This window comes from Dermacentor albipictus, chromosome 2 (assembly GCF_038994185.2).
Source record: "Dermacentor albipictus isolate Rhodes 1998 colony chromosome 2, USDA_Dalb.pri_finalv2, whole genome shotgun sequence".
NCBI classification, from domain to species: domain Eukaryota; kingdom Metazoa; phylum Arthropoda; class Arachnida; order Ixodida; family Ixodidae; genus Dermacentor; species Dermacentor albipictus.
Window position 1 is genome coordinate 10,892,870 of NC_091822.1, and position 24,796 is coordinate 10,917,665.

Genomic DNA, 24,796 nt, shown 5'->3' on the forward strand with positions numbered 1-24,796 from the left:
TTCGGATTTACAGGACTGGACATGCAGCAAATGCAGGAAGGGTCCTTTTTGGCTGACCCTTGGAGGGGTGCACTGCCACAGCGTCTGCTCGTGCCACACCTAAGGTGCCGGGGACAGCCTGCAGATGTGAAGGGGTGTGGTCCCACTGTGGTTGTCGATGACTAGCACTCCCTGGATTAGACCTGGTATCTTTAAGCAGAACAGCGCGTATCTTGGCAGAGACCCAGAGGGAGACACGACACGCACGAGCGCTGGTGCACACACGGAAATAGCCAGTGTCGTAACTTAATTAATGGTGGAGCAGTGCATACATAAGGTGGCAGATGTGAGTTCAGATCTCACCTGCGCTCTTTCATTTCACTTTTCCTCACTATTCTTACATTTCAAATAAACGTGACAGCTAATCTTCCTTTTGCTTTTTCAGCTTCATTGTCTGCTACATACAGCTTTAACTAAAGAGAAACACAGCCCCATTTGTTCACTGAGTGAGATAATGTCTTTTTCAGCTAAGAAACACACCTTAAGTCTGTGGTTCTTTTGTATTTCCTGCATAGTCACTATTCTGTTGACTTCCCCCTTTCCCACTTTCAATGAAGTTTACCACCACCATTCTGTTGACCGGCTTCTGTTTATTCCTGAGCCGTAGAAGAGCACCAAATTGCATCCATTCGTGTTCAACTGATACAAAGAGCCAGAGCGAGTGCACCAGGTTTCTGTGTTCAGAGTACAGTTCAGGAGTGTAGAAACTCAACAGCAGGTTTCCAGCGTCAAGTAACAGCCGACAATATAAGGCATCCTTCTGCACAAGCTGCTGCTGTCTGAAGAAAAATACTGGATTTACCATTATTCACAAGTTGACAGGCTTTTGGCCCTCCAGTTTTCCCTTCGGTCTGGCTACAGGTTATTTTATGCTTGAGTTCCGAGTCACTTGGCAAAACATCTTCACATTTTACCCACTGGAATGCAGAAATGGCTCAGTGATCACCTTTTCTTGGTCATTCACTGCTTGCAGAAAGACAACACAAAGGCCTCTTTAAGAAGGCCACACACACATGCTCTTTCCCAACCAATCTTGATCCCAGCAGTTACCACTAGATATTACAGGTGTAGTCCAGAGCTTCATTTGAGGTTGCAGTTGGACATCTCTATAGCTTACTTAAGTCTCATAACTAAAAGCATTTAATGACAGTGTAATAGAAACTTATTAACTGCTGTTCCTGCAAATTTCATCATTACAGCTATTTCAACAATGGCTCACATCATACCAACTCAAGGTTCTGCAGATTTGTTCATGTTCCCTCAGTGTGGCATGTTCAAAATAGTATTCCCACCATGTGCCTTAATGGTGCTTTTCCCTAAGGGCAAACACTTGCTTTAAGGACTCTGTAATAGAGTAGCTTTGTGAGGTGAAGTAGTCGCTCTACGAAGTCACAAAAGTTACGCACACAATGAAAGTCACGATAACATCTTTAACATCACTTTTCTACTTTTTGCGTACTATCTTCAGCAAACACATCAGAAGAATTATTTGCAGATTACATAATGTTGCTTCTTTATTTGAAAATGTCATGGGAAGCCCGTGAAATTTCGTAGAGCTGAGCTGCATAAATTTATTACTTTTGCACGCCTAATGGTCCCCACCTTCCATCTTCTCTTCTCCTTTCAATACATTTAGAGATGCATTGCTATCACATACTGTTGCTTATCCTTGCTTCATACTCCTGTAACTGTCTCCATGTATGTGGCCCCTCAATTTCATATTGCAGGTACGTCATGACGCCAAAACCATTGGGGAGATCAAGCAGTTTGTGGACCGGCTACCCAGTATGCAGCTCAAGCGCAAGTCCCTTGCCAACCGTCAGTCACACTTTTTGCTCCTGTTTGTGCACAACTAGCACTGCACTGTCTGCTTAGTTGGACATGCTTAGTTGGACAGTTAGGTGAACATGAAATCAAGCTCAAGTGATAAATTACTGCTCCTTAATTTTCAGAGTGTCAATTTTATCAAACACAGCTCTTGTGAGCAAGAAAAAAAAATGTTAGTGGAGTAAAAAATTGGCGCCATCGCTGCCTCAACACAAAACTAACTTTCAGCAAGGTAGAGTTTCTCATAAATCTAGTCTGAGCAATTCTAATTTTTCATACTCGCCATCTGTCAGTGCTATTTGCAAGTTGTGGTGCCTTTTCTGCGTGGCTCAGCTGAGGATGGAACATGACCTCTGGATTCCACAGCGCAGCGCAGAATTCCTGTGCTGCTATGGCATGTCGACGATGTGTTACCACCCATTCTTTTTGGGTAGCCTGCTGTCTCCAGTCATGTTTATGTCACTGCCTAAATTATATCTTCATGCAGAACTGACACATAGAGATGTGTCAGTTCTTTCAGATGTGTCAGATGTGTTTCTTTTTTACTTTGTGCTACGGTTTGGTGGATGACAATTTTTCCTTTCATGAACCTACTGCCACCTTGTAGGCTTCCATAGAATTGATTTGCCACAGTCAGGAGCCTAGTGGCTGTTTTCCAATGCTCGCTGTAGACAGTTCCTGCAGCCATCTCAACTTTTATTCCAATTAATAAAAACCCAGCAAAAGAGAGCATGTGAGGATAGCATCAAAACCAAGAACGATGCAAGCTACATTGCTGTCCAAACAAGATGGTGGCTGAGTAGAAGACTTGGAAGCTCGACGGGAAGGTCTTCTGCTTACAGGAAAACATAATCAAGCTTTCTTGTATGCCTAATGTAAGCTGCATTATGTCTTTCATAGGTTTGCACACGCAAAGTTGTAAAATACAATGGTAATATGTGCTTTTCGTAGCTTTTCCTTGTTGACGCAAGCTGGCGTCATGTCACAGAGACAGTCTGCCAGACAGTTTTGGGTTTGTTCTTTTACTTCGGCTCTCTTAGCTGCCAACATAGAACTTATCTGCCAACATGGGTTCACACACGTAAAGTTGTAAAATACAGTGGTAGTACAGTTTACGCTCATTAAAACAGACCTGCGTACAACAGACTTTCATATATAATGAACCATATTTCAGCCTTAATTTGTTCTACCTATTTTACTAATGCAGGGAAGTTCGCTTTTTATGAACCGCGCTACAGCAGACTATCGGCTGCAGTGGACGAAATTGGCGGCAATTTTTTTCAAAACTGGCGCATAAAACGGACTTTTGCCGCGTCGACACAGGCTAGCAACTGACTTGCGACAGTCAGGCCAACGATTGTGGCTCAATATCACGTGTGCAGGGGAGAAAGGAGGGAAGAACCGTGCCGTCTTCTTTCGCGTGCCAGGCACAAGAGGGGGGGGGGGAAGGGGTCAGAGAGAGGGGTTGTACTCCGGCGGCTGCTGCTTACGGCATGTATCTGGAAAGTGATGTGCAGTGTGAACAAGGTGCACCCAGTGCTGGTAGCTTTGTATGCACTGCGCTTTCGTCTGTGTTTAGTTCACATTGAAGCCAGAGGCAGCACGAAGGGCGATTTGCTCGCTGCTGCTGCCGCGCTTATCTTGCTTAATTTGCTGTCGTAATCGATGCTTCGCCTTGCGGGCCAAACTGCTACTTTTTTGTTTCTTTTTTACTTTGGACGATCGTCACTCACTACTTGCAAAAAGGTTGTTAGACATTGTGACGAAAGTTTCGGAAGTGAGGCGTTCCGGATATTATGGACTTCGAATAAAACGGACATTTTTTGTTGGATTATCAGGGTCCGTTATGACGAGAGTTGATTGTATGTGCTTTTCTTAGCATTTTCTTGTTGACACAAAGTGGCACCATGTCACAGAAATAGTCTGCCAGACGGCTCCAAATTTGTTTCTTTACTTGGGCTCAAAGCTGTATTCTTAGCTGCTAACATAGGCAGTCTCCAATGCCAGCCAGAATTGTAACACTCTCAATTTATCTTTCTTACTGCACTTAATGTTTGCCTTTATAATTCTCACTACAGGCCAACATAGACTTCAACATGAAATCGGAAAAATTATGAACTGTCGCAAAATGAAAGAAAAGTGTCGAAAAAGCGCTGTCTTTGTACGTATGCAGAGCATGAAGATGGTGGTATGGCAGCACTAAGGCATTATTTGCAGCTGTGCTTGGGTCACTATTCATTTTTTAACTTTCACCAGGCTTACTTGATCTCTGTGCCCAAGTTTAAAGTCTGTCTACTGTGAGCATCACATTTGCACTGCATTAAGAATATGTGCTCCTGTTATTTATGAATGTGCTTTTTGTTGTGCTATACATCTTTGTGAACATTGTCAGTGAAAATGAGCACCTGCCAGAAAGACTTCTCTGGCAGCTGCTTGTCTTTACAGACAGTGTTTGTTCCTTACCAAAGTATGTTTTACAGACACTAAAAGAATTTTTCTTCAAGACAGTATTGTTCTCGGGGGTGTTGGTGTGAAAGAAAAGTGTTTGGATGCTGTCAGAGAAATCTTAAATAACACTCACTCACTCACCTGCTCGCTCGCTTGCAGGATCAATCAATCAATCAATCAATCAAATCAATCAATCACTCAATCAATCAGTACTGTTGTGGTGGAGATTGTTAAAATGTTAACAAACTTTAATGTCCACCTATGGGCACCTTACATTTTTGTGAAGTTTGGTAGAAGCATAGAGCTCCAGAGGAACAGCCTTGCTCAAGCCAGTGAGCTGGATTGAAGCTGCTTACAAGTGTAATTTACAAGTGGAAGTTTGAGTGCTTGTCAGCTTGTGGGTTGCTGACAGTAATAGCAAACTTCCATCAGCACGCATAGAGCTAGACCCACTGTCTGCCCTCTGCAGCACGTCAAGGGCATGCACCAAATCAGGAGTGCATGCTCTTATCACTGGTGTATCGTGACCGCTTGTACAATGTGAACTCTGCCTGTGCCTGCAGACACGTCCCTGGCCGAAGAGGTCAAGAAGGTGACGGACCAGGAGTCCTTCTTTGAAAACCTTGCTGTCGAACAAGGTGAGTGTCTTGCCACAAGAAAAGCCAGCATTGGCGCATGACTTGTGGGGTTCTCATTCATTTGGCCAATGCAGGACACTGTGACAAAGCTGGTCCCTTCGATGTTGGGTTCAGCAACTTGCAGAGGCTGTCAGGTCTAATCATGTAGGCGAGAAAGAAAATTTTTTATTTGGGAAGAATTAAAAGTTTCACAGGCAGGCAGTAGAATTCAAAAGATGGCTCACTGTCAACTTACTTTGACCCCTTCAGTCATGAATTACAGCCTAAACTGATAAATTTGTGAAATTTACATAATTTTATGCCAAGGTGCTGGAGACACCCTAGAAATCAAGTCAAGGTGGGAGAATGATTCTGTGCATTTTATATAGTGACCTGTCATAATTACATAGTAATAAAATATTGTATGGTCAGTCACGCTAGATTTCTTCATTGAAAATATTAAGAGAGAATAAACATCTTTATTACATAAATGAAGCTTTGGAGAGGCGTCCTCATTCCTGAATGCTTTGAGCTCAGGCAGTGTCCTGGGCCTTCGCAATCAGCCATTGCTGACCCTCGAGGACAGAGCTGGCCAAGGCTCTCTCCCAAAGCTTGTTGGTTTGATAAAGGTTTGGAGGGTGCAATGGTGCCTGTCTGCAACTCTCTACTATGTGCCTGAGGAACCCGAGTTCTGCTCAGAAGTGGCATTACAGAGAATATTGATTCACCCACTCGAATTATGTGCTTAGGTTAATTATCAGGTGCAAGCGTTACAACAAGGGAAAAAATGGTATCTCACAATTACTACCAATATGCTCCACTTCAAACGTCCCATCAAACAAGGCAATGCCTTTACCAAAGCATTCACTCAGAAGTGAAATGTGTGTACTTTAGGAAAGAAGGATGTTCAATTTACTCAAAGGATATTGTTCGTTGTCTATTCCTTGTAACCACTGCACAGAAGTGGCAAAGATAAGTCGCATCCACAAACGTGGACGCCGTGGCTGAAGGGGTTAAGTATGGTAAATCTGTATAGTAAGCATATGCATAATGTAAAAAAAATGGGCATAAGTAGCATTAATAAAGACTACCAAGAAAATTTGTCTACGATTTCGCAGGTTATCCAACCAACTGCTGTATTAGTTCACCACTGCATAGCTGGTTTTCTACAGAGGACACTTTACAGGCACTGGGATGTTTCAGGCCCTTTATGTCAAGCCAGCAGTGCACTTCAGCATGGCATTAAAATCGAAACCCCTGAGGCAGAAATTCCGCGACTGCAAAATTCTCGCGACAACAAAATATTTTCGTATTCCTGGCGAAGGCCTATAGGATTCAGTGCATTTCGTACCTCTCGGCAACAAAATGTAGCTGTGCTACTATCCCGCGTCAACGAAATTTGCTAGGATGGAACTCTGCATATTACCTACTTACGCAAGGCTAGCAGGCTTCGAAATGTGCTCAAATGTGATTGCTTTGCACTAAAATTGCATAAAATGCCACTGCACTACACTCCTGTGGGCACCGCCATTTTTGTATACAAGATCAACCAAGCACCGGAAGTGGTTGCATGCACTGGAAACAAAACATGGCCGCCATCTTGTTTGTTAATTGCCTCTTTGAAGTGGCACGTAACTTGCTACCTGCATAATATTATGGTTTTTGCACGCCTAGTGCAGTGCGAATATGCGTCTCAGTGAAAAAAATGCAGCAAAATCAAGAAAATCCACGTCCTGTTGTATATGCTGCCATCTAGTGAAAACGAGGAGACATAGTTCCTCGTGACTCCGCGTGGTCTGGCAGCGCCTGCTCTTCTTCTTGAGATAGAACACGTCTGAGGGACCATTAGACGTGTGCATATGTGACTCCTCGCCTGGCCGTCTCGCTCTTCCTTCCTGGCTACAACACGCCCCACCGACGTGGAATTGTTTATGGTGCTTGAGATGGTGATCGCAGCATGGAGTGCCAGGCATTGGGCCGTGGCTGAGCGCTTGTCCGGGAATACACATCCCTTGCTTCAAGAACGCTGGTTTTGGTGCCACCCGACATGCATCGTGTGCGGATTTGCACGGATGTAGAAATGCGCGAAGGCGCTGTAATCTCGATCGATTGCCTTTGGGTATATGAGATACAATCGGTTTCATGCTTGGCACCGTACACGTTGACACCTGTGGGCAACAGTGTGCATTGGAGAAATGCTACTGCATGCGTAGAGTTCTGTTGCTCCTAGTTCGGTGCCGAGTTACGCAAAATCTCGCAAAAGCGATTGTATCTCTGAAAGCAGTTGACCGAGAGTACTGCTCCACGGCAGTGTTGCCACTGCTGATCAATGCATGTGGCACACTTTGTACTGCTGGCAATATAGTTCTATATCCTCGAGCAAAGCTTGCCAACATAGGCTAACGAAAGTTTCATTCTGCGACGCATTGCCTATCTGCAGTCTGTGGTGTTCTCACATCCGTGCTCTTGGGACAAAGGAGCGACAACACAGTAGTGCAAATAATCACAAGGCATTTATTGCACCTTTCATAGATCAATGCCTGCTAGCCGAATTGCTATCCACAAAACATGCCGATGTGCGCGCGACAAATCTAGAAGTCCGACTCACCGCGACCGGATAGCGAGCTATCCGGTCGGTATCCGGTATGGATCGGCGCACACGTGGCACGGCATGTCCACACTGCTTGCTGTGCCGAACCCAAGAGAGCAAGCGCCTTCCTTTCGGCGCCCAGGTAACCTCGCCTGTCGGCGACGTTAGCAGTGCAACACTCGCGCCATCTCTCGCACTGCGCCCCAACCACATCGACCGCCGCGGGCATCACGCAGGCCACGCGGCGAAGCCGCAATACAGGAGACGCGCTATGCGGGAAAAACATCAGGGGACGCGTGAGAGTCGCGCATCCCGACAAGTCTCATTTCGCAACAATGAAATTCTCGCGAAAGCATATTTTTTTTTTTGTGCCCCCCATCGATTTCATTGCGAGGTTCGACTGTAGTCTCTGTCCACAAGAATGGTCCACAAGAGCTGTTGCTGCTGTGGTGTGTGGACGCATATGAAATCATTCGTGGAAAGTGATTGCATTAGCCGGAAACACATCACGACCACCACATTTCTGACTGTGCCTCTGAGATATGCAAAGCCAAATTGGTGTCCTGCATACCAGTCTCAGAGGCCACAACTGGAAACTATAGGTATATTCGATTTGCCTGCGCCACCTCAAACAGTTTACTGTGCTGAACCCTGCCATTGCAACACACAGAAAAGAGTAATGCCCATGCAGCCTTTGCTATCCTCTTGTTCTCCTAGATTTAATTGTCACTATTGTGTGCTCAACATACTACTGCAAGTAAAGTGCAAAAGATGAGGACAGACGGAAGGGTACAATACACGTGCAGCCCTTCGTCTATCCTTGCTTTTATTGCGTTTCACCTGCACTATGTTGTACCAACCCATCTATACTTTAGAAAACATAGTACAGAACAGCAATAATGGTTTCGCTTCTTTGTTCACTGAAAGACAGGTAGTGGTCTGAAGTTCTGTTTCACAATGACATTGCTGAAAGTAAAGTGAAACTGTGGGGATTAAAATCTCAAAGCAACGTACAGGCTTTGAGGGACACTCAAGTAATTTTCAAATTAATCTTGGAATTGATTTTGACTAGCTGGGGCACTTTAACATTTACGAACATTGCAGTCACACAGGATGTGTCTGTTATAGCTGAGCATTCATAACACGTCGTCGTCATCATCATCATCATCAACCTGGTTACGCCCTCTGCAGGGCAAAGACCTCTCCCATACTTCTCCAACTACCCCGGTCATGTGCTAATTGTGGCCATGTTGTCTGCAAGCTTCTTAATGCCATCCGCCCACCTACTTTCTGCCGCCCTCTGCTACACTTCCCTTCCCTTGGAATCCAGTCCGTAACCCTTAATGACCATCGGTTATCTTCCCTCCTCATTACATGTCCGGCCCATGCCCATTTCTTTTTCTTGGTTTCAACTAAGATGTCATTAACTCGAGTTTGTTCCTTCACCCAATCTGCTCTTTTCTTTTCCCTTAACGTTACACCTATCATTCTTCTTTCCATAGCTCGTTGCGAAGTCCTCAATTTAAGTTTAACCCTTTTCGTAAGCCTCCAGGTTTCTGCCCCGTACGTGAGTACTGGTAGGACACAGCTGTTATAAACTTTTCTCTTGAGGGATAATGGCAACCTGCTGTTCATGATCTTAGAATACCTGCCAAACGCACCCCAGCCCATTCTTATTCTTCTGATTATTTCAGTCTCATGATCCAGATCCGCAGTCACTACCTGTCCTAAGTAGATGTATTCCCTTACCACTTCCAGTGCCTCACTACCTATCGTAAACTGCTGTTCTCTTCTGAGGCTGTTAAACATTACTTTAGTTTTCTGCAGATTAATTTTTAGACCCACCCTTCGGCTTTGCCTCTCCAAGTCAGTGAGCATGCATTGCAGTTGGTCCCCTGAGTTACTAAGCAATGCAATATCATCAGCGAATCGCAAGTTACTAAGGTATTCTCCATTAACTCTTATCTCCAATTCTTCCCAATCCAGGTCTCTGAATACCTCCTGTAACGTTGTGAATAGCATTGTTGTTTTCTTTATGGAGGACTACGGTGGCTGTGGAGCCGCTATAAATTTTTTTCAGTATTTTTACATACGGCTCGTCTACACCCCGATTCCGCAATGCTTCCATGACTGCTGAGGTTTCGACTGAATCAAACGCTTTCTCGTAATCAATGAAAGCTATATATAAAGGTTAGTTATACTCCGCACATTTTTCTATCACTTGATTGATAGTGTGAATATTGACACACGTACTTATCTTTATCGGACGACCACGTTTCGCCGCATAACAAATGTAATCGCACAGCGTGGAACGCGCCTGCATGCATCCGAAGTTTCTGGAAAGTTATCGATGCTTCTACCCGGCTGTCTGTTGTCGCCGAACCTTATGTTATCTGATTTCATCGCGTGACGCGAATGGTGTAGAACTTTGTGGAAGGCACGCGGGCCCCAACGATTAGTCTGGAACATTCGACGACTGCTGTATAAAAGCCGACGCACTTGACCCGCTGATCAGATTTTCAACGATCGCCGACCGTGTTCGCCGCTATCGTTGTGCTATAAGTGTAGCCTGTTTTTGTAGGCACAGGTTCGCCCAATAAAAGTTAGTTTTGTCTTTCTTAGTATTACTACTGTGTTCTTCAATGCCTCCACCATGTGACATCTGGTGGAGGTGCTTGTGCGTTCATATACCGAATGCCCCCGCAAAGCCGCGATCCAAGCCCGAAGCCTGAGGACCAAACCAACGTCGCCCAAGACCAGCGTGGTAGCCTCCGACTGCAAGGACTGCCCCCAGAGCACAGACTTCTACCTGAGACGAGCAGGAAGATTGCCACCAAGTCCACCTCAATGGCATCCCCAGCATCCCCCGTCGTGCTGCAGCAGCCCAGGCAGCCCCCCACGTTCCGCGGTTCAACATTCGAGGACCCGGAAACCTGGCTCGAGACGTACGAGAGGGTCACTACATTTAACAGCTGGAACAGCGACGACAAACTGCGACATGTCTTCTTCGCATAGGAAGATGCTGCCAGGATGTGGTTCGAGAACAGAGAAGCCACCTTAACGACCTGGGACCTTTTCCGAAGCAGCTTCCTGCAGACTTTCACAAGCGTCGTACGCCGAGAACGAGCCCGAGCACTACTAGAAACCCGAGTGCAGCTGCCGAACGAGACCACCGCAATTTTTACAGAAGAAATGAGCCGCCCATTCCGCCACGCCGACCCGGAAATGTCCGAGGAAAAGAAAGTCCGGCTACTAATGCGTGGTGCAAAGGAGGAACTTTTCGCCGGTATGGTACGAAACCCACCGAAGACCGTCGAAGAGTTTCTTCGCGAGGCCACTAGCATCGAGAAGACACTCAAGATATGAAACCGGCAATTCGACCGCCGCACCAACCCTACAAACTATGCCGGAGTTCAATCACTGGCTTCCGACGACCTGCGCGAGGCTATCAGGGCAGACGTACGAGAGGAGCTTCAGAAGATCTTCCCGTCGTCGCAGCCTCAAGTGGCCTCGATCGCTGACATCGTCAAAGATGAGGTTCAGCGGTCGCTTGGAGTTCCGGAGGTGCAACCTCAATTACCGCAACCCCAGCCCGAAGCGACGACCTACGCCGCCGTCGTACGCCGTCAAGGTCCTCCTCCTCGACTGCGCCAGGGCCCTGTAACGCCACAATTCCGTCCACCACCGCCGCCGCCGCCGCCATCACGCCCACCCGTCGCACAGCGCAGCTACCCGAGAAAGACCAACGTTTGGCGCGCTCCTGACCACCGCCCGCTCTGCTACCACTGCGGGGAAGCCAGTCACGTCTACCGACGATGTCCATACCAAGAAATGGGACTGCGAGGTTTCGCCGTCAACGCTCCGCGCCCGCAGCAAGGTGAACGCCCTCGCGATATCGCTGACTACCTCGCGGCTACTCAGTGGAGCTCTCGATGTCCGTCGCGTTCGCCATCACCAGGCCGCTACCTGTCGCCGCAGCGCCGACCATACACTGGCCCAGCCCGGGGCCAGTCAGCGAGCCCATATCCGGAAAACTAAAAGCAGCAACCGATGGAGGTGCGGTTGCTGTCCGTCGAACTGACGAAGATCCTCCGCCACCGACGAAGACGCCGAAGAAACTACCTCGACGACATAACGACACGCCGCCGTCCCGACGAAGTCTGGAAGGAAAGAATGCGATGACAAAAGACGACCTGACGACGTCACATACCAGCCACAGGTCAACGCGACGCAGTCGTGATCCGACGCCAAGACCGAACTGAAATGCAAGACAAAGAACCACCGACCTCGACGTGCTTCTCGACGGCCACGCAGTCGCCGCCTTAGTCGACACAGAGGCTGATTACACCATCATGAGTGGACACATCGCCACCCAGTTGAAGAAAGTTAAGACTACCTGGGAAGGCCCTCAGATTCGGACCGCTGGAGGACACCTCATAACGCCAACTGGAATGTGCACGGCAAGAATTACCATTCACGACCGGACTTACCCTGTCACCTTCGTTATCCTCCAACAGTGTTCACGAGACGTCATTCTCGGCATGGACTTCCTGAACCAACACGGCGCAGTCATCGACCTGAAGTCGAAGTCAAAAACTCTGTCGGAAGACCATGCGATACCGTTGGAGAGCCCTCGCAGTCACCACGCCTTGAGTGTGCTCGAAGATCAAGTGAGCATCCCGCCTCGCTCCAGCATTGTTATTTCGGTTGGCACCGAAATAACCGCTGACGTAGAAGGCGTCGTCGAAGGCGACCAACGTCTACTGCTAGATCGTGAAATTTGCGTCGCAAGAGGGATCGCTTGACTGCACGGAGGAAACACGAAAATGGTGCTGACAAACTCCAGCCAGGAGATCAAGCACATCAACAAGGGCACGACGATCGCATACATCAAGGAAATTCTGGAAAACAGCAATGCGTTTGTGCTCTCGGATTCCGCCGCATCTACCACGACGACCATGGTTCCCGAGGAAACACGGGAACCATGGTCATCGACATTAAGACATTAAGAGACTACGACATTAATCCAAGTCTCCCCGTGATTAAGCAACAGCAGCTCAGAAGTCTGCTCCGATGATACAAAGGCTGCTTTTCGACGTCATCGAGGATTCGACAAACACCAGTCGCCAAGCATTGCATAATCACCGAGGAGTACGCTCGACACTCCGCCAGAGCCCTTACCGAGTTTCGCTGCGAAAACGCAAAGCTATAAGAAAACAGGTCGACGAAATGCTGCGCGACGACATCATCCAGCCGTCGAAAAGCCCGTAGGCGTCCCCTGTTGTCCTGGTGAAGAAAAAGGACGGAACCCTACGTTTCTGCGTCGATTATCATCGTCTGAACAAGATCACGAAGAAGGACGTATACCCCCTCCCACGGATAGAAGACGCATTGGATCAGCTCTGCAATGCTAAATACTTCTCGTCAATGGACCTCAAGTCTGGCTATTGGCAAATAGAAGTTCACGAAAGAGATCGCGAAAAGACGGCCTTCATCACCCCCAGACGGCCTCTATGAGTTCAAGGTTATGCCATACGGACTGTGCTCGGCATCTGCAACATTCCGGCTTGTCATGGTGTTAGCAGGATTCAAATGGCAGACCTGTCTTGTTTACTTGGATGACGTCGTCATCTTCGCCGGAAATTTTTACGATCGCCTTAGGTGGCTTACGACTGTACTAGAGGCCATAAAGTCATCAGGGCTCACTCTGAAGCCGGAAAAGTGCCGCTTTGCTTACGATGAGCTTCTGTTCCTAGGCCACGTAATCAGCAGATCTGGTGTCCGCCCAGACCCGCAAAAGACAGCTGCCATCGCACAGTTCCCGCAACCCATCGACAAGAAGGCAGTGCGTAGATTCCTTGGCATGTGTGCCTACTACAGGCGCTTTGTCAAGGACTTTTCACACATCGCTGAGCCGTTGACACGTCTAACTAAATGTAATGTTGAGTTCAAGTGGGAAACACCGCAGTCCGTCACATTTGAAGAACTCTAACGACGCATGCAGTCGCCGCCGGTACTTGCGCACTTCGACGAGTACGCCGATACAGAAATCCATACTGACGCCAGTAGCCTAGGCCTCGGTGCCCTTCTAGTCCAGAGGAAAAACGGAGTCGAACAGGTGATAGCTTATGCTAGCCGGTCGCTGTCAAAAGCGGAAGGCAATTATTCTACGACTGAAAACGAATGCCTCGGCATCGTTTGGGCTACAGCTAAATTTTGCCCTTATCTATATGGCAGGCCATTCAAAGTCGTCAGCGACCATCACGCGTTGTGTTGGCTAGTGAATATAAAGGATCCTTCAGGACGACTGACGCGGTGGAGCCTCAGACTACAAGAATACGACATCACTGTAACCTACAAGTCCGGACAAAAACACTCCGATGCCGATTGCCTATCACGCGCCCCCCTTGACCCACCGCCGCAAGATGACGAGAATGACGACGCATTCCTTGGAATAATAAGCGCGGAAGACATTGCTGAACAGCAATGGGCAGACTCGGAGCTAAAAGGCCTCGTCGAATATTTGGGAGGGTACACCGATGTTGTCCCCAGAGCATTTAAGTGCGGATTATCTTCCTTCATGCTTGAAAACAATCTACTCGTGAAGAAGAACTTCTCACCAGTCCGCGCCAACTACTTTCTTGTTGTTCCGTCGGCGCTGTGTCCAGAAGTACTGCGCGCCCTACATGACGATCCGACCGCTGGACACCTCGGATTTTCCCGGACACTATCGAGGATACAAGAAAAGTATTATTGGCTGCGCCTGACTGCCAACGTCACCCGTTATGTCAGAACATGCCGAGACTGTCAGTGATACAAGACGCCGCCGACAAGGCCAGTCGGATTACTACAGCCAATCGAGCCTCCTTGCCGACCATTCCAGCAGATCGGGATGGACTTGCTGGGACCCTTTTCGGCCTCAACAACCAGAAATAAGCGGATCGTCGTAGCAACGGACTACCTCACCCGCTTCGCTGAAACTAAAGCACTGCCGAAAGGTAGCGCAGCCGATGTGGCGAAATTTTTTATCGAGAACATCCTGCTGCGACATGGTGCTTCAGCAGTTGTCATCACTGACAGAGGAACGGCTTTTACCGCAGAGCTCATGCAAGCCATTCTGCAATGCAGCCAGACAAGTCACAGGAGGACAACTGCCTACCATCCGCAGACGAATGGTCTTACAGAGCGCCTGAATAAAACCCTCGCCGACATGCTAGCAATGTACGTCGACGTCGAACACAAGACCTGGGATGCGGTCCTGCCGTACGTAACATTCACTTACAGCACGGCAGTGCAAGAAACAACACAGATCACGCCATTCAAGCTAGTGCACGGCAGGAACCCGACGATGACGCTCGACGCCATGCTACCGCACGTCTCTGACGAGGATAATCTTAACGTCGCTACCTATCTCCAGCACGCCGAAGAAGCCCGACAGCTCGCCCGCCTGCGGATCAAGAACCAGCAGAGGACCGACATCCGACACTACAACCTCCGACGACGCTTCGTTGAGTACCAGCCCGGCGACCGTGTTTGGGTATGGACCCCTATACGCCGACAAGGACTGACCGAGAAGCTTTTGCGTCGCTATTTCAGACCGTACAAGATCATCCAACGTATTGGCGCACTGGACTATGAGGTCGTGCCAGACGGCATTTCGCATTCACAGCGGCGCCGCGCACGATCTGAAGTGGTCCACGTGGTGCGCCTTAAACGCTTTTACGGACGCCGACGAATTTCCTTATTTTTTTTTTCTGTGCTACAAATGCTTTTGTTTATTACTTTCGTTTGTTTGCAGCATCGGGTCGATGCCTTTTAAGAGGGGAGCATTGACACACGTACTTATCTTTATCGGGCGACCACGTTTCGCCGCCTAACAAATGTAATCGCACAGCGCGGAACGCGCCTGCATGTATCCGAAGTTTCTGGAAAGTTATCGATGCTTCTACCCGGCTGTCTGTTGTCGCCGAACCTTGTGTTATCTGATTTCATCGCGTGACGCGAACGGTGTAGAACTTTGTGGAAGGCACGTGGGCCCGAACGCTTAGTCTGGAACATTCGACGACTGCTATATAAAAGCCGACGCGCTTGACCCGCTGATCAGATTTTTGACGATCGCCGACCGTGTTTGCCGCTATCGTTGTGCTATAAGTGTAGCCTGTTTTTGTGCGCACAGGTTTGCCCAATAAAAGTTAGTATTGTCTTTCGCAGTATTACTACTGTCTTCTTCAACGTCACCACCACGTGACAATATGGTCTATTGTTGAGTAGCCTTTATGGAATCCTGCCTGGTCCTTTGGTTGACGGAAGTCTAAGGTGTTCCTGATTTGTTCCTGATTCTATTTGCAATTACCTTAGTAAATACTTTGTAGGCAACGGACAGTAAGCTGATCGGTCTATAATTTTTCAAGTCTTTGGCGTCCCCTTTCTTATGAATTAGGATTATGTTAGCGTTTTTCCAAGATTCCAGTACGCTCGAAGTCATAAGGCATTGCGTATACAGGGTGGCCAGTTTCTCTAGAACAATCTGCCCACCATCCTTCAACAAATCTGCTGTTACCTGAACCTCCCTAGCTGCCTTCCCCCTTTGCATGCTCTCAAGGCTTTCTTTACTTCTTCCGGCATTACCTGTGGGATTTCGAATTCCTCTAGACTATTCGCACTTCCAATATCGTCGTGGGTGCCACTGGTACTGTATAAATCTCTATAGAACGCCTTAGCCACTTGAACTGTCTCATCCATATTAGTAATGATATTGCCGGCTTTATCTCTTAACGCATACATCTGATTCTTGCCAATTTCTAGTTTCTTCTCCACTGCTTTTAGGCTTCCTCCGTTCCTGAGAGCATGTTCAATTCTATCCATATTATACTTCCTTATGTCAGCTCTCTTACGTTTGTTGATTTACTTGGAAAGTTCTGCCAGTTCTATTCTAGCTGTAGGGTTAGAGGCTTTCATACATTGGCGTTTCTTGATCAGTTCTTTCGTCTCCTGCGATAGCTTACGGGTATCTTGTCTAACGGAGTTACCACCGACTTCTATTGCACACTTCTTAATGATGCCCACAAGATTGTTGTTCATTGCTTCAACACTAAGGTCCTCTTCCTGAATTAAAGCCGAATACCTGTTCTGTAGCTTGATCTGGAATTCCTCTATTTTCCCTCTTACCGCTAACTCATTGATCGGCTATCGGCTTCTTATGTACCAGTTTTTTCCGTTCCCTCCACAGGTCGAGGCTAATTCGAGTTCTTACTATCCTATGGTCACTGCAGCGCACCTTGCTGAGCACGTCCACATCTTGTATGATGCCAGGGTTAGTGCAGAGTATGAAGTCTATTTCATTTCTAGTGTCGCCGTTCGGGCTCCTACACGTCCACTTTCGGCTATCCCGCTTGCGGAAGAAGGTATTCATTATTCGCATATTATTCTGCTTCGCAAACTCTTCTAATAACTCTCCCCTGCTATTCCTAGTGCCTATGCCATATTCCCCCACGGCCTTGTCTCCAGCCTGCTTCTTGCCTACCTTGGCATTGAAGTCGCCCCGTCAGTACAGTGTATTTTGCTTTCACCTTACCCATCGCCGGTTCCACGTCTGCATAGAAGCTTTCAACTTCCTGGTGATCATGACTCGATGTAAGGGCGTACACCTGTACGAACTTCAATTTTTACCTCTTATTAAGTTTCACAACAAGACCTGCCAGCCTCTCGTTAATGCTATAGAATTCCTATATGTTACCAGCTATGTTCTTATTAATCAGGAATCTGACTCCTAGTTCTTGTCTCTCCGATAAGCCTCGGTAGCACAGGACGTGCCCGCTTTTTAGCACTGTATATGCTTCTTTTGGCCTCCTAGCTTCACTGAGCCCTATTATATCCCATTTTATGCCCGCTAATTCCTCCGATAGCACTGCTAGACTCGCCTCATTAGATAATGTTCTAGCGTTAAACGTTGCCAGGTTCATATTCCTATGGCGGCCTGTCTGGAGCCAAGGATTCTTAGCAGCCTCTGCTGTGTCGCAGGTCTGACCGCCGCCGTGGTCAGTTGCTTCGCAGCTGCTGGGGACTGAGGGCCGGGGTTTGATTGTGGTGTTCATATGGGAGGTTGTGGCCAAGTACTGCACCAGGGTGGCCAATCCCGCTCTGGTGAGGGAGTGCGTTACCGGTTCTGGTCACCGGGATCAGGCCACACTCCAGGCCTGTTTACGCAATTTTATCAACATGCATATTTTTTTTTTAATCCGGGGGAAAATTGCGCGGCACCGGGATTCGAACCACGGACCTCTTGCATGCGAGGCGGGTGTTCTACCTCTACGCCACCGCTGCAGCTTAACACGTGGGCATGAGCTATTGGCATCAACTGTGGCTGATGCTTATGCAAGTGATGGTACCAGTTCCACAGTCTCCTCACTTTCTTTAACTGATTCATCGCAGACAAAGCCTTGCATTTCAGGAGTGATGCCCACATCCATGATTGACTCTGCAACATTGGCTTCGTCCACATCGACAGTCATTCCAACCAATGTCAGCAGCATTCGAACAATGTCACACGTAGCAGGATGTTAGCAGCTGACTGCTCAATTGCAAAAAGCGTGTGCTTGGTCACACATCAGCATTCGAAAGGTACTTTTGTAATCCCCTCACAGAGATGAGGTCCTCCAAAACTGTTCCGTAAGGGAAGACGGGGTTCTTACATTTTTAAAATATGACCGATAAGATTAATTTTTTGAAAATTACATTTTCAGTTGCTATGACTTTTTTTCTATGTGATTTTAATCTACTTTCACTGAAAACAACACAAGATTGCTAAAAGAGTATGCACTGATGCACTGATATCATTGATGTTATTTGTTGGTGATGTTGAGGGCATACGAAAGTTGTGACGTGATGTGAAATTTACTTTGCCTGCGCTACTCGTGTTTATTGTTCTTGCTCCGCTCGATGCCTTTACGAGCCTCTGTCTACTCAGTACTAAGTGCACGCTGCAGCACCATTCTGGGTTGTAGCATTGTAACTCACAGAACTGCCCTCTCTCTCTCTCTATTCCCTCTCTGACATTCTCCCCACCTCCTCCATCTACTGTTGTTGCTGTTGCAGGTGAGCATGGAGACGAGCGCGGCAGCTCCTGCACTGCATTTGTGGGGTGTCCCGCCTAATGACGGCGTCCAGAGGTGCATTATGCATGTACGATGCGGCATAAATCTTGACATGAGCTTCTCGGGTCGTCTTTCCTTCGTGCCACACTCCTGTCATGTATTATTGCGATAGCGTTAAGGGCCCTGTGTCGCAGAAAATCTGCAGAAATCATTCTAGACCAGAACCAGGCAGGCCCTTCACATGGCTCATAGCTTGTCTTACATTCTTTACAAAGGTATCCCTCGGAATTTTGAGAATGACAGCTCATAAACAAATCTCATGAAACAAAATGCCGACAGTACATGCCTTTTATTTGTGACATGGCCACATCTCAACCATGTCCTGACACAGCCAGATTAGTGGCGTGCGTCTCAACCAAGTCCTGACATGGCTGGCATTAGCGACGTGTCAGAATGGCAGCAGCGGGAAAATCGAAGAAAGGCAAAAAAACTTCGTTTTAAAAAGTCACAGTTTCGCCCGAAAGGCAAAGCATTAATTCTAATAGCAAATTTGTAGACAGCCATACAAAGTAAAGTAAAGATGCGTTTTATTGGTCAAATAAACTTGGAAGCATTCCCTTACTAACTGAATTAACAAGCATGGTGTCATTGCGCACAAGCAAACATGAACACATCACACTCAATGAGCACGGACACTCGCTGTCAAAACGCTGGTGTGACCGTCGTGCAGTCGATCGCTTCAACGCAAGAGCGGCGAGGACACAGTACGCACAAAAGTATGAGCCGACTGCAGATCCCTTTCAAGATACGGTGTGTGCGACCATGTGTGGCCGTGCGAAGTATTCGTTTGTTGGTTGTGTCGAAGCCCAACTTCCTCCCTGCCACGCTGCCTCCCTGCTTTCCTCCATACAGGGTCCCGAATATTTCTCTGCGTGTGTTCAAAAAAAGACTTTGCACTGACTGCTGCACTGCTCTTGCTAAAATATTTCAGAACGATTGCATTTTCTCCGCTTCATTTACCATAACACTTGGCACGATTTGTCGCCTGTTTTTTAAGACAAAAATGAGAAACTGTTTTCGCCTATGGGAAAAACGGCGTCTGAAAAGCCAGCCCTGGCACAGACTTGTGTCGCGGCTTGCAGGCTGCAGCAGGAAGGAGCTGCTTCGCAGGCAAAAAGGTATCTTTAAATTGGCTGCTGGCGTGGCAGCAGCACCTTCCTGCTGCTGCCAGCAGGCGGCGACACAAGTCTGTGCCAGGGCCGGCTTTTCAGATGCGAAAACAGTTTCTAATTTTTGTCTTGAAAAATAGGCACCTAATCGTGCCAAGTGTTATGGTAAATGAAGCGGACAAAATGCAATCATTCTGCAAAAGTTGAGCTGGAACAGTCCAGCGGTAAGTGCAAAATCTTTTTTTTTAACACGTGCAACCCAATAATCAGGACCCTGTATATGGCACGCGAGATTGAGCCACAATCGTCAATGCCCCTTGCCCCTGGTCGTAAAATGCGTAGTTTCTGCCGGAGCACAACACCCCCCTCCCTCCGTTCCATCTATCTACAGCCTTTCTCACAATGGAAGATGCGTGCCAGATTGAGCTGCGATTTTTGGCTCCCCTCACATGCTTTTACTCATGCATACAGCATATGACCCACGGCGACAGTGTTATTGCCCTTGGACTTTATCATAAACATCATGGTGATGACAAAATGCAGTTGTATCATATCATAAACATCATGGTGATGACAAAATGCAGTTGTATCAGCCATGGTGGCAAAAAATTTATCGGAAATCACAGAAAAATAGCATTCTGCAAACCACAATATCTCCGAAACGGCACAACCCAGCGCCGCCTTCTTGGTCTCGTCAGAAAGTGCGTTTCGCCATCTACAAATTTGTTGTTTCAGCTATCTACTTCGCACAGAAACAAGCACACAAAAAGCAAATGATTGAAGGTCATTCCGAAGTTGCTGATTGGCAGCGACCACTACGTGGCTCAAGTGTGCTTTGCCATTGGTCCAGCGCTCTGTCTGTAGGGGCGTCATCTGCTCTTTGCATTTACTTCGCGAGCTCTCGAAGTCTCAACCATTGTAATCTCGGAGATTGTCAAAACAAGCGCTACGTGGACATCGCAGAAGCACGGCCGATCCCTCCATTGCTCGTCGTCTCACACTCGCGCCTAAGCTTCCGAGCATCGGCAACGCGGACTTCACGAACAAGCATCGTTTGCGTTATCTTTGGACACACTGCTAAGCCTTTCGAGCATCGGTGCTTCAGACTTGGTGATCAAGTACATTACGTGCGCACTCCTCGGACCAGCGGCTAGGCATTTCGCGCATCGCCACCTCGGACTGCATGACCAAGCTTGCAAACCGAGATATATATACTTCCTTTTTTTTCTCCTGCCTTTTCTTGTGTGCTACAATACCCTTTGTAACATAAACCTATAGTCTGTGTTCAGTCTTATTTGAAATACTTCACATTTTTGTTGTAATTTTTTTTGTAAGGCACCTGCTGTATCCAGGAGGGGGCAGATGGCCAGGCAAGCTGTTTATGCAGCTTTTTTCCTCTCCTCCTACATCAATGATCGAAATAAAGTTCAAGTTCAAGCACATTGAGCGTTGACTGGTTGGACTCGTGGCTAGCCATTCCGTGTATCATCACTTGGATGGCGTGACTGAGCACATCGAGCGTCTACTCCTTGGACCCGCGGTTAGGCATTTCGCGCATCAGCATCTCATACTGTGTGACTAAGTACATTGAGTGTCTACTCCTCAGACCCACGGCTAGGCGTGTATCGGCACTTAGGATAGTGTGGCTAAGCACATTGAGCATCGACTCGTTGAACCCGTGGCTAGGCATTTCGTGCATTGGCACCTTGGGCTGCGTGACTAAGCACATTGATAGTTGACTGGTGGGACCCGCAGCTAGGCACTTTGGACATTGGCAATTTGGACTGTGTGACCACATCCCATATTGAGCGTCAACTGGTCAGACTCCCGCCCAGGCATTTGGCGCATGGGCACGGCGGACCCACAACTCTGATCATATATCACTATATCTCGTAACAATATCTATCATACCACTCCTTTAAAAGAGGACCTCATCGTAAGCTCTGTTCACTAGGCCCCTTGAGCTAGGGCAGACACTGGGCTGCAGAAGCAAGACATATCAAACAACAGTACAAGCTGTAAAAACACCTAGCAGCTGCATTGCTGCCTATCTATCTCTGGCTCTTGATCCTAGCTTCACAGCCATTGTCAAGGAAAGACGACTTGGAAGGCTGCTGAGAGCCTTCATTCAGTGATATACAGTCCTTTCTACCAAAAGAAAAAACATTTTCACTTTCACTGTTTGCACTGTTAATGAGGCAGTCTGCAGGTACAACACTGGAACTATATTCTTGCCCACACACGTTTTGCACCTCACTGGGTTTTAAACCCAGGCACCATGCTGGCTGTAGAACAGCAGTAAATAATGCCATAAGAAAAAAGGGGGGGGGGGGGGGGAGAGGGATGAAGGCACACCAGAGCTGAAGCCACATGTCCAAGAAGCCACACATCACAAAACACACCAAAGGCTAAAGGTTTGGTGCCTTTTAGAGAACCAAGGAGAAGGTGAAAATTCTAACGATGTTTTCTCAAAACTGTTCTTTTTTTTTTACTTTTTGCCTTTCTGCTCATCTTTGGGAGCCGATTTCTTTGTTACCGTGTGGCCTATTTTGACTCCGCTTTTTTGTCATGTTTCTTGGACTAGAGTGCAGGTTGTGACATTCTCACATCTTGACTTTCTATAATTTTAAAATGTGGCTATTTGTTTCCTTCAAAAGCGTGCTTGATGTGACGTAAAAAATGACAATCCAAACAATTCGTGTTGCAGTTGCAAGAAAAGAAAAATAATGTCGAGCCCTTCAGCACACATTTAGCTATGCAGTCAATATTCAAGGAGCCTTCCATTGCATTCTTTATGCTCCCCAGGCCCTCCAGGAAATGCTAAGGCGAAAAATTCTGCTGAATAAAATGTTCTCAAGGTATTACTCTGGAGCTTTTATGAAAGCATCAGGGAGACATTCTAAATATTTGTTCCAATTTTCATAAAAATTCATGAATAAGGAAGCTTAGTTGAAAAACCAAATCCCCTCTTAAGAGTAAGTAGTCCAAAAAAACAATGTGGTGCTTCATATTTTTCTAAATTGAGTTCGTTGGAAAGCAGAATCGTAGCGTATAACTGCTCACTTGCACTATGGTGTCATGCTAAAGTTACTGTGTAAATGTGTCTTTTCAGAGTGCCACTATGGCAAATGCAAATACAGGGACCTCCTTGGCACAAAATACTGTGTGGGCAACTAAAATTTATTTGAAGGACTAACTGTTGGGCTTTTTAGTCTGACATGTTAGTTGGAAAACTAGTGCGAATAAGTTGCACAAAAATACCACTGCAGTGCTCATCTGTTCCATGTGTCTTTATGTAATTTATTCACATTTAGTTTTCCAGTCAGCTAAGATACAGTCACCAAAAAGCAAGCAGCAATGGCCAGTTGAGGAAAATGGCCCAACACAGCAATTATATTGCAGCAGCAGACAGTGCACAGTGCGTGAAGAGGTACACGACTGCAGCACCAAAAGTAAAGTCCTTTTTACTTGAAGGGCCCCGGAAACAGTTTGGACAAATGTTGTAGATGCGTAGGGTACAGTTTAAGTAGAACATTCACACCACAATTTAAGTGGAGCGTTACGTATTAATGGAGCTACAAGCGATTACAAGTTACCCTCCTCCCTAGCCATGCTTTTCCTCCTCAACTCGTTCACCGACCGATCGGGGCTAAGCTCGGCCTTCACTGGCTTTGCGTCACGATACGACGTCACATCGTCCACTTCCGGTTGCTTTGGAGCCCGCCCCGGCCCGCGCGAAACCTCTCCGCTAGCCGCTTGGCTGTTGACCCCAAGCGAGAGCTATTGAAGCAGCGTGCGTTGCGAGCATTCTGTCGCTGTGCCGAACGTGTCTGGTATTTCGTTAACCACACGCTAGCGGAACATTTCACCAGAATGGTGGAAGCATAAACTCAAGGTGATGAAGGAACTGATGAAGTGTAGACGTACGTGAGCTGCCTGATTGGTCTCCACGGTCCAGCCACCCGTTGGCGCAGAGCTTAACCAGCCAAAGAAAGAGCTAATATTGCTCTAAGTGTAAAACATATTAAACATTTACAAAAACAATGTGTTAACGAGTACACTCCTGCGAAAAATTGACACCAGCAGCAAAGAAGAATACAGTTTGTTACTGCTACTGTGCCTGGTTGTGCTCTGTGCCACCAGGTGGCTGCACCATGCAGACCATTCACATTTGCGCTTCGGTTCATCCCATGAAACGACATGCAAGGGGACACGGCCAGGCCCTGTCCCCTTTGCGCTTGCGTTTATCCTAATACCGGACTCTCGAAACGCTATTGCGTTAGTAATCTCCTGGTATAAAGTGACCGCCACAATCGCGCAAATCCTGGCACCAATAGGATAGTGGCAGTCCGATGTGCTGCAGGCAGTCCGCTCGTCTACTGGCTTTCAGAGGGACACGATGTCGCAGCTTGACATATTGCCAGTCGCTACGTTTGCAGTGCACAACGCAACAAAGTCGAATCATAGCGCTCGCGAAAAGACATACCGACACAGGCGGCGGAGCTCTCGTCAAAGACGGAGCGTGTAACACAAGCAGACGACACTTGTTGTGTGCCGGAAGTGCTTAAGGGTACTGAAGAATTGTTCTTGTGCATTCCCTTTGTGTTACTTTCTTCCTATAAAAACAAGTTAACTAACATTCCAAATATTACAAACATCACTTGTTTACCATAAAGTTGGAAAAATGATCGATCACGTGCCCTGGTCAGCCAATCGGCTAGCTCGCCCCACTGACGTCATATGAGTGATTTGCATCATATGGGTAGGGGCAGCTTAAAATTTCGCCGCGCAGTGTGCTGCGATCAGCAGCGATGTGCATCTTTAAAACCTTATAATAAATTACTCTTCACGCGGAGCACTTAGATGCGTCAATCAATGATAAGAAGGACCTACTCTAACGACTCAGTAAGTGTGCAGAAAATCGTCAAAATTGTTTGAGGGTCCCTTTAAGTATAGCTGGTTTATAATAGAGCTGTGAATGTACAGCTAAACTACATTTGCCAGCAAACAAAC

General features: G+C 47.3%; 1 protein-coding gene across 2 annotated transcripts in view; it reads left to right on the forward strand.

The window, feature by feature from the left end:
- The window catches only part of car (vacuolar protein sorting-associated protein 33A), a 212,888-nt gene that overhangs the window by 109,548 nt on the left and 78,544 nt on the right, over positions 1–24,796 (forward strand). For both annotated transcript variants that reach the window (XM_070533454.1, XM_070533453.1), the window contains 2 exons: positions 1,767–1,857; positions 4,878–4,952. In XM_070533454.1, the coding sequence (XP_070389555.1) occupies positions 1,767–1,857; positions 4,878–4,952 (166 nt within the window). The remainder of the gene's footprint in view (positions 1–1,766; positions 1,858–4,877; positions 4,953–24,796) is intronic.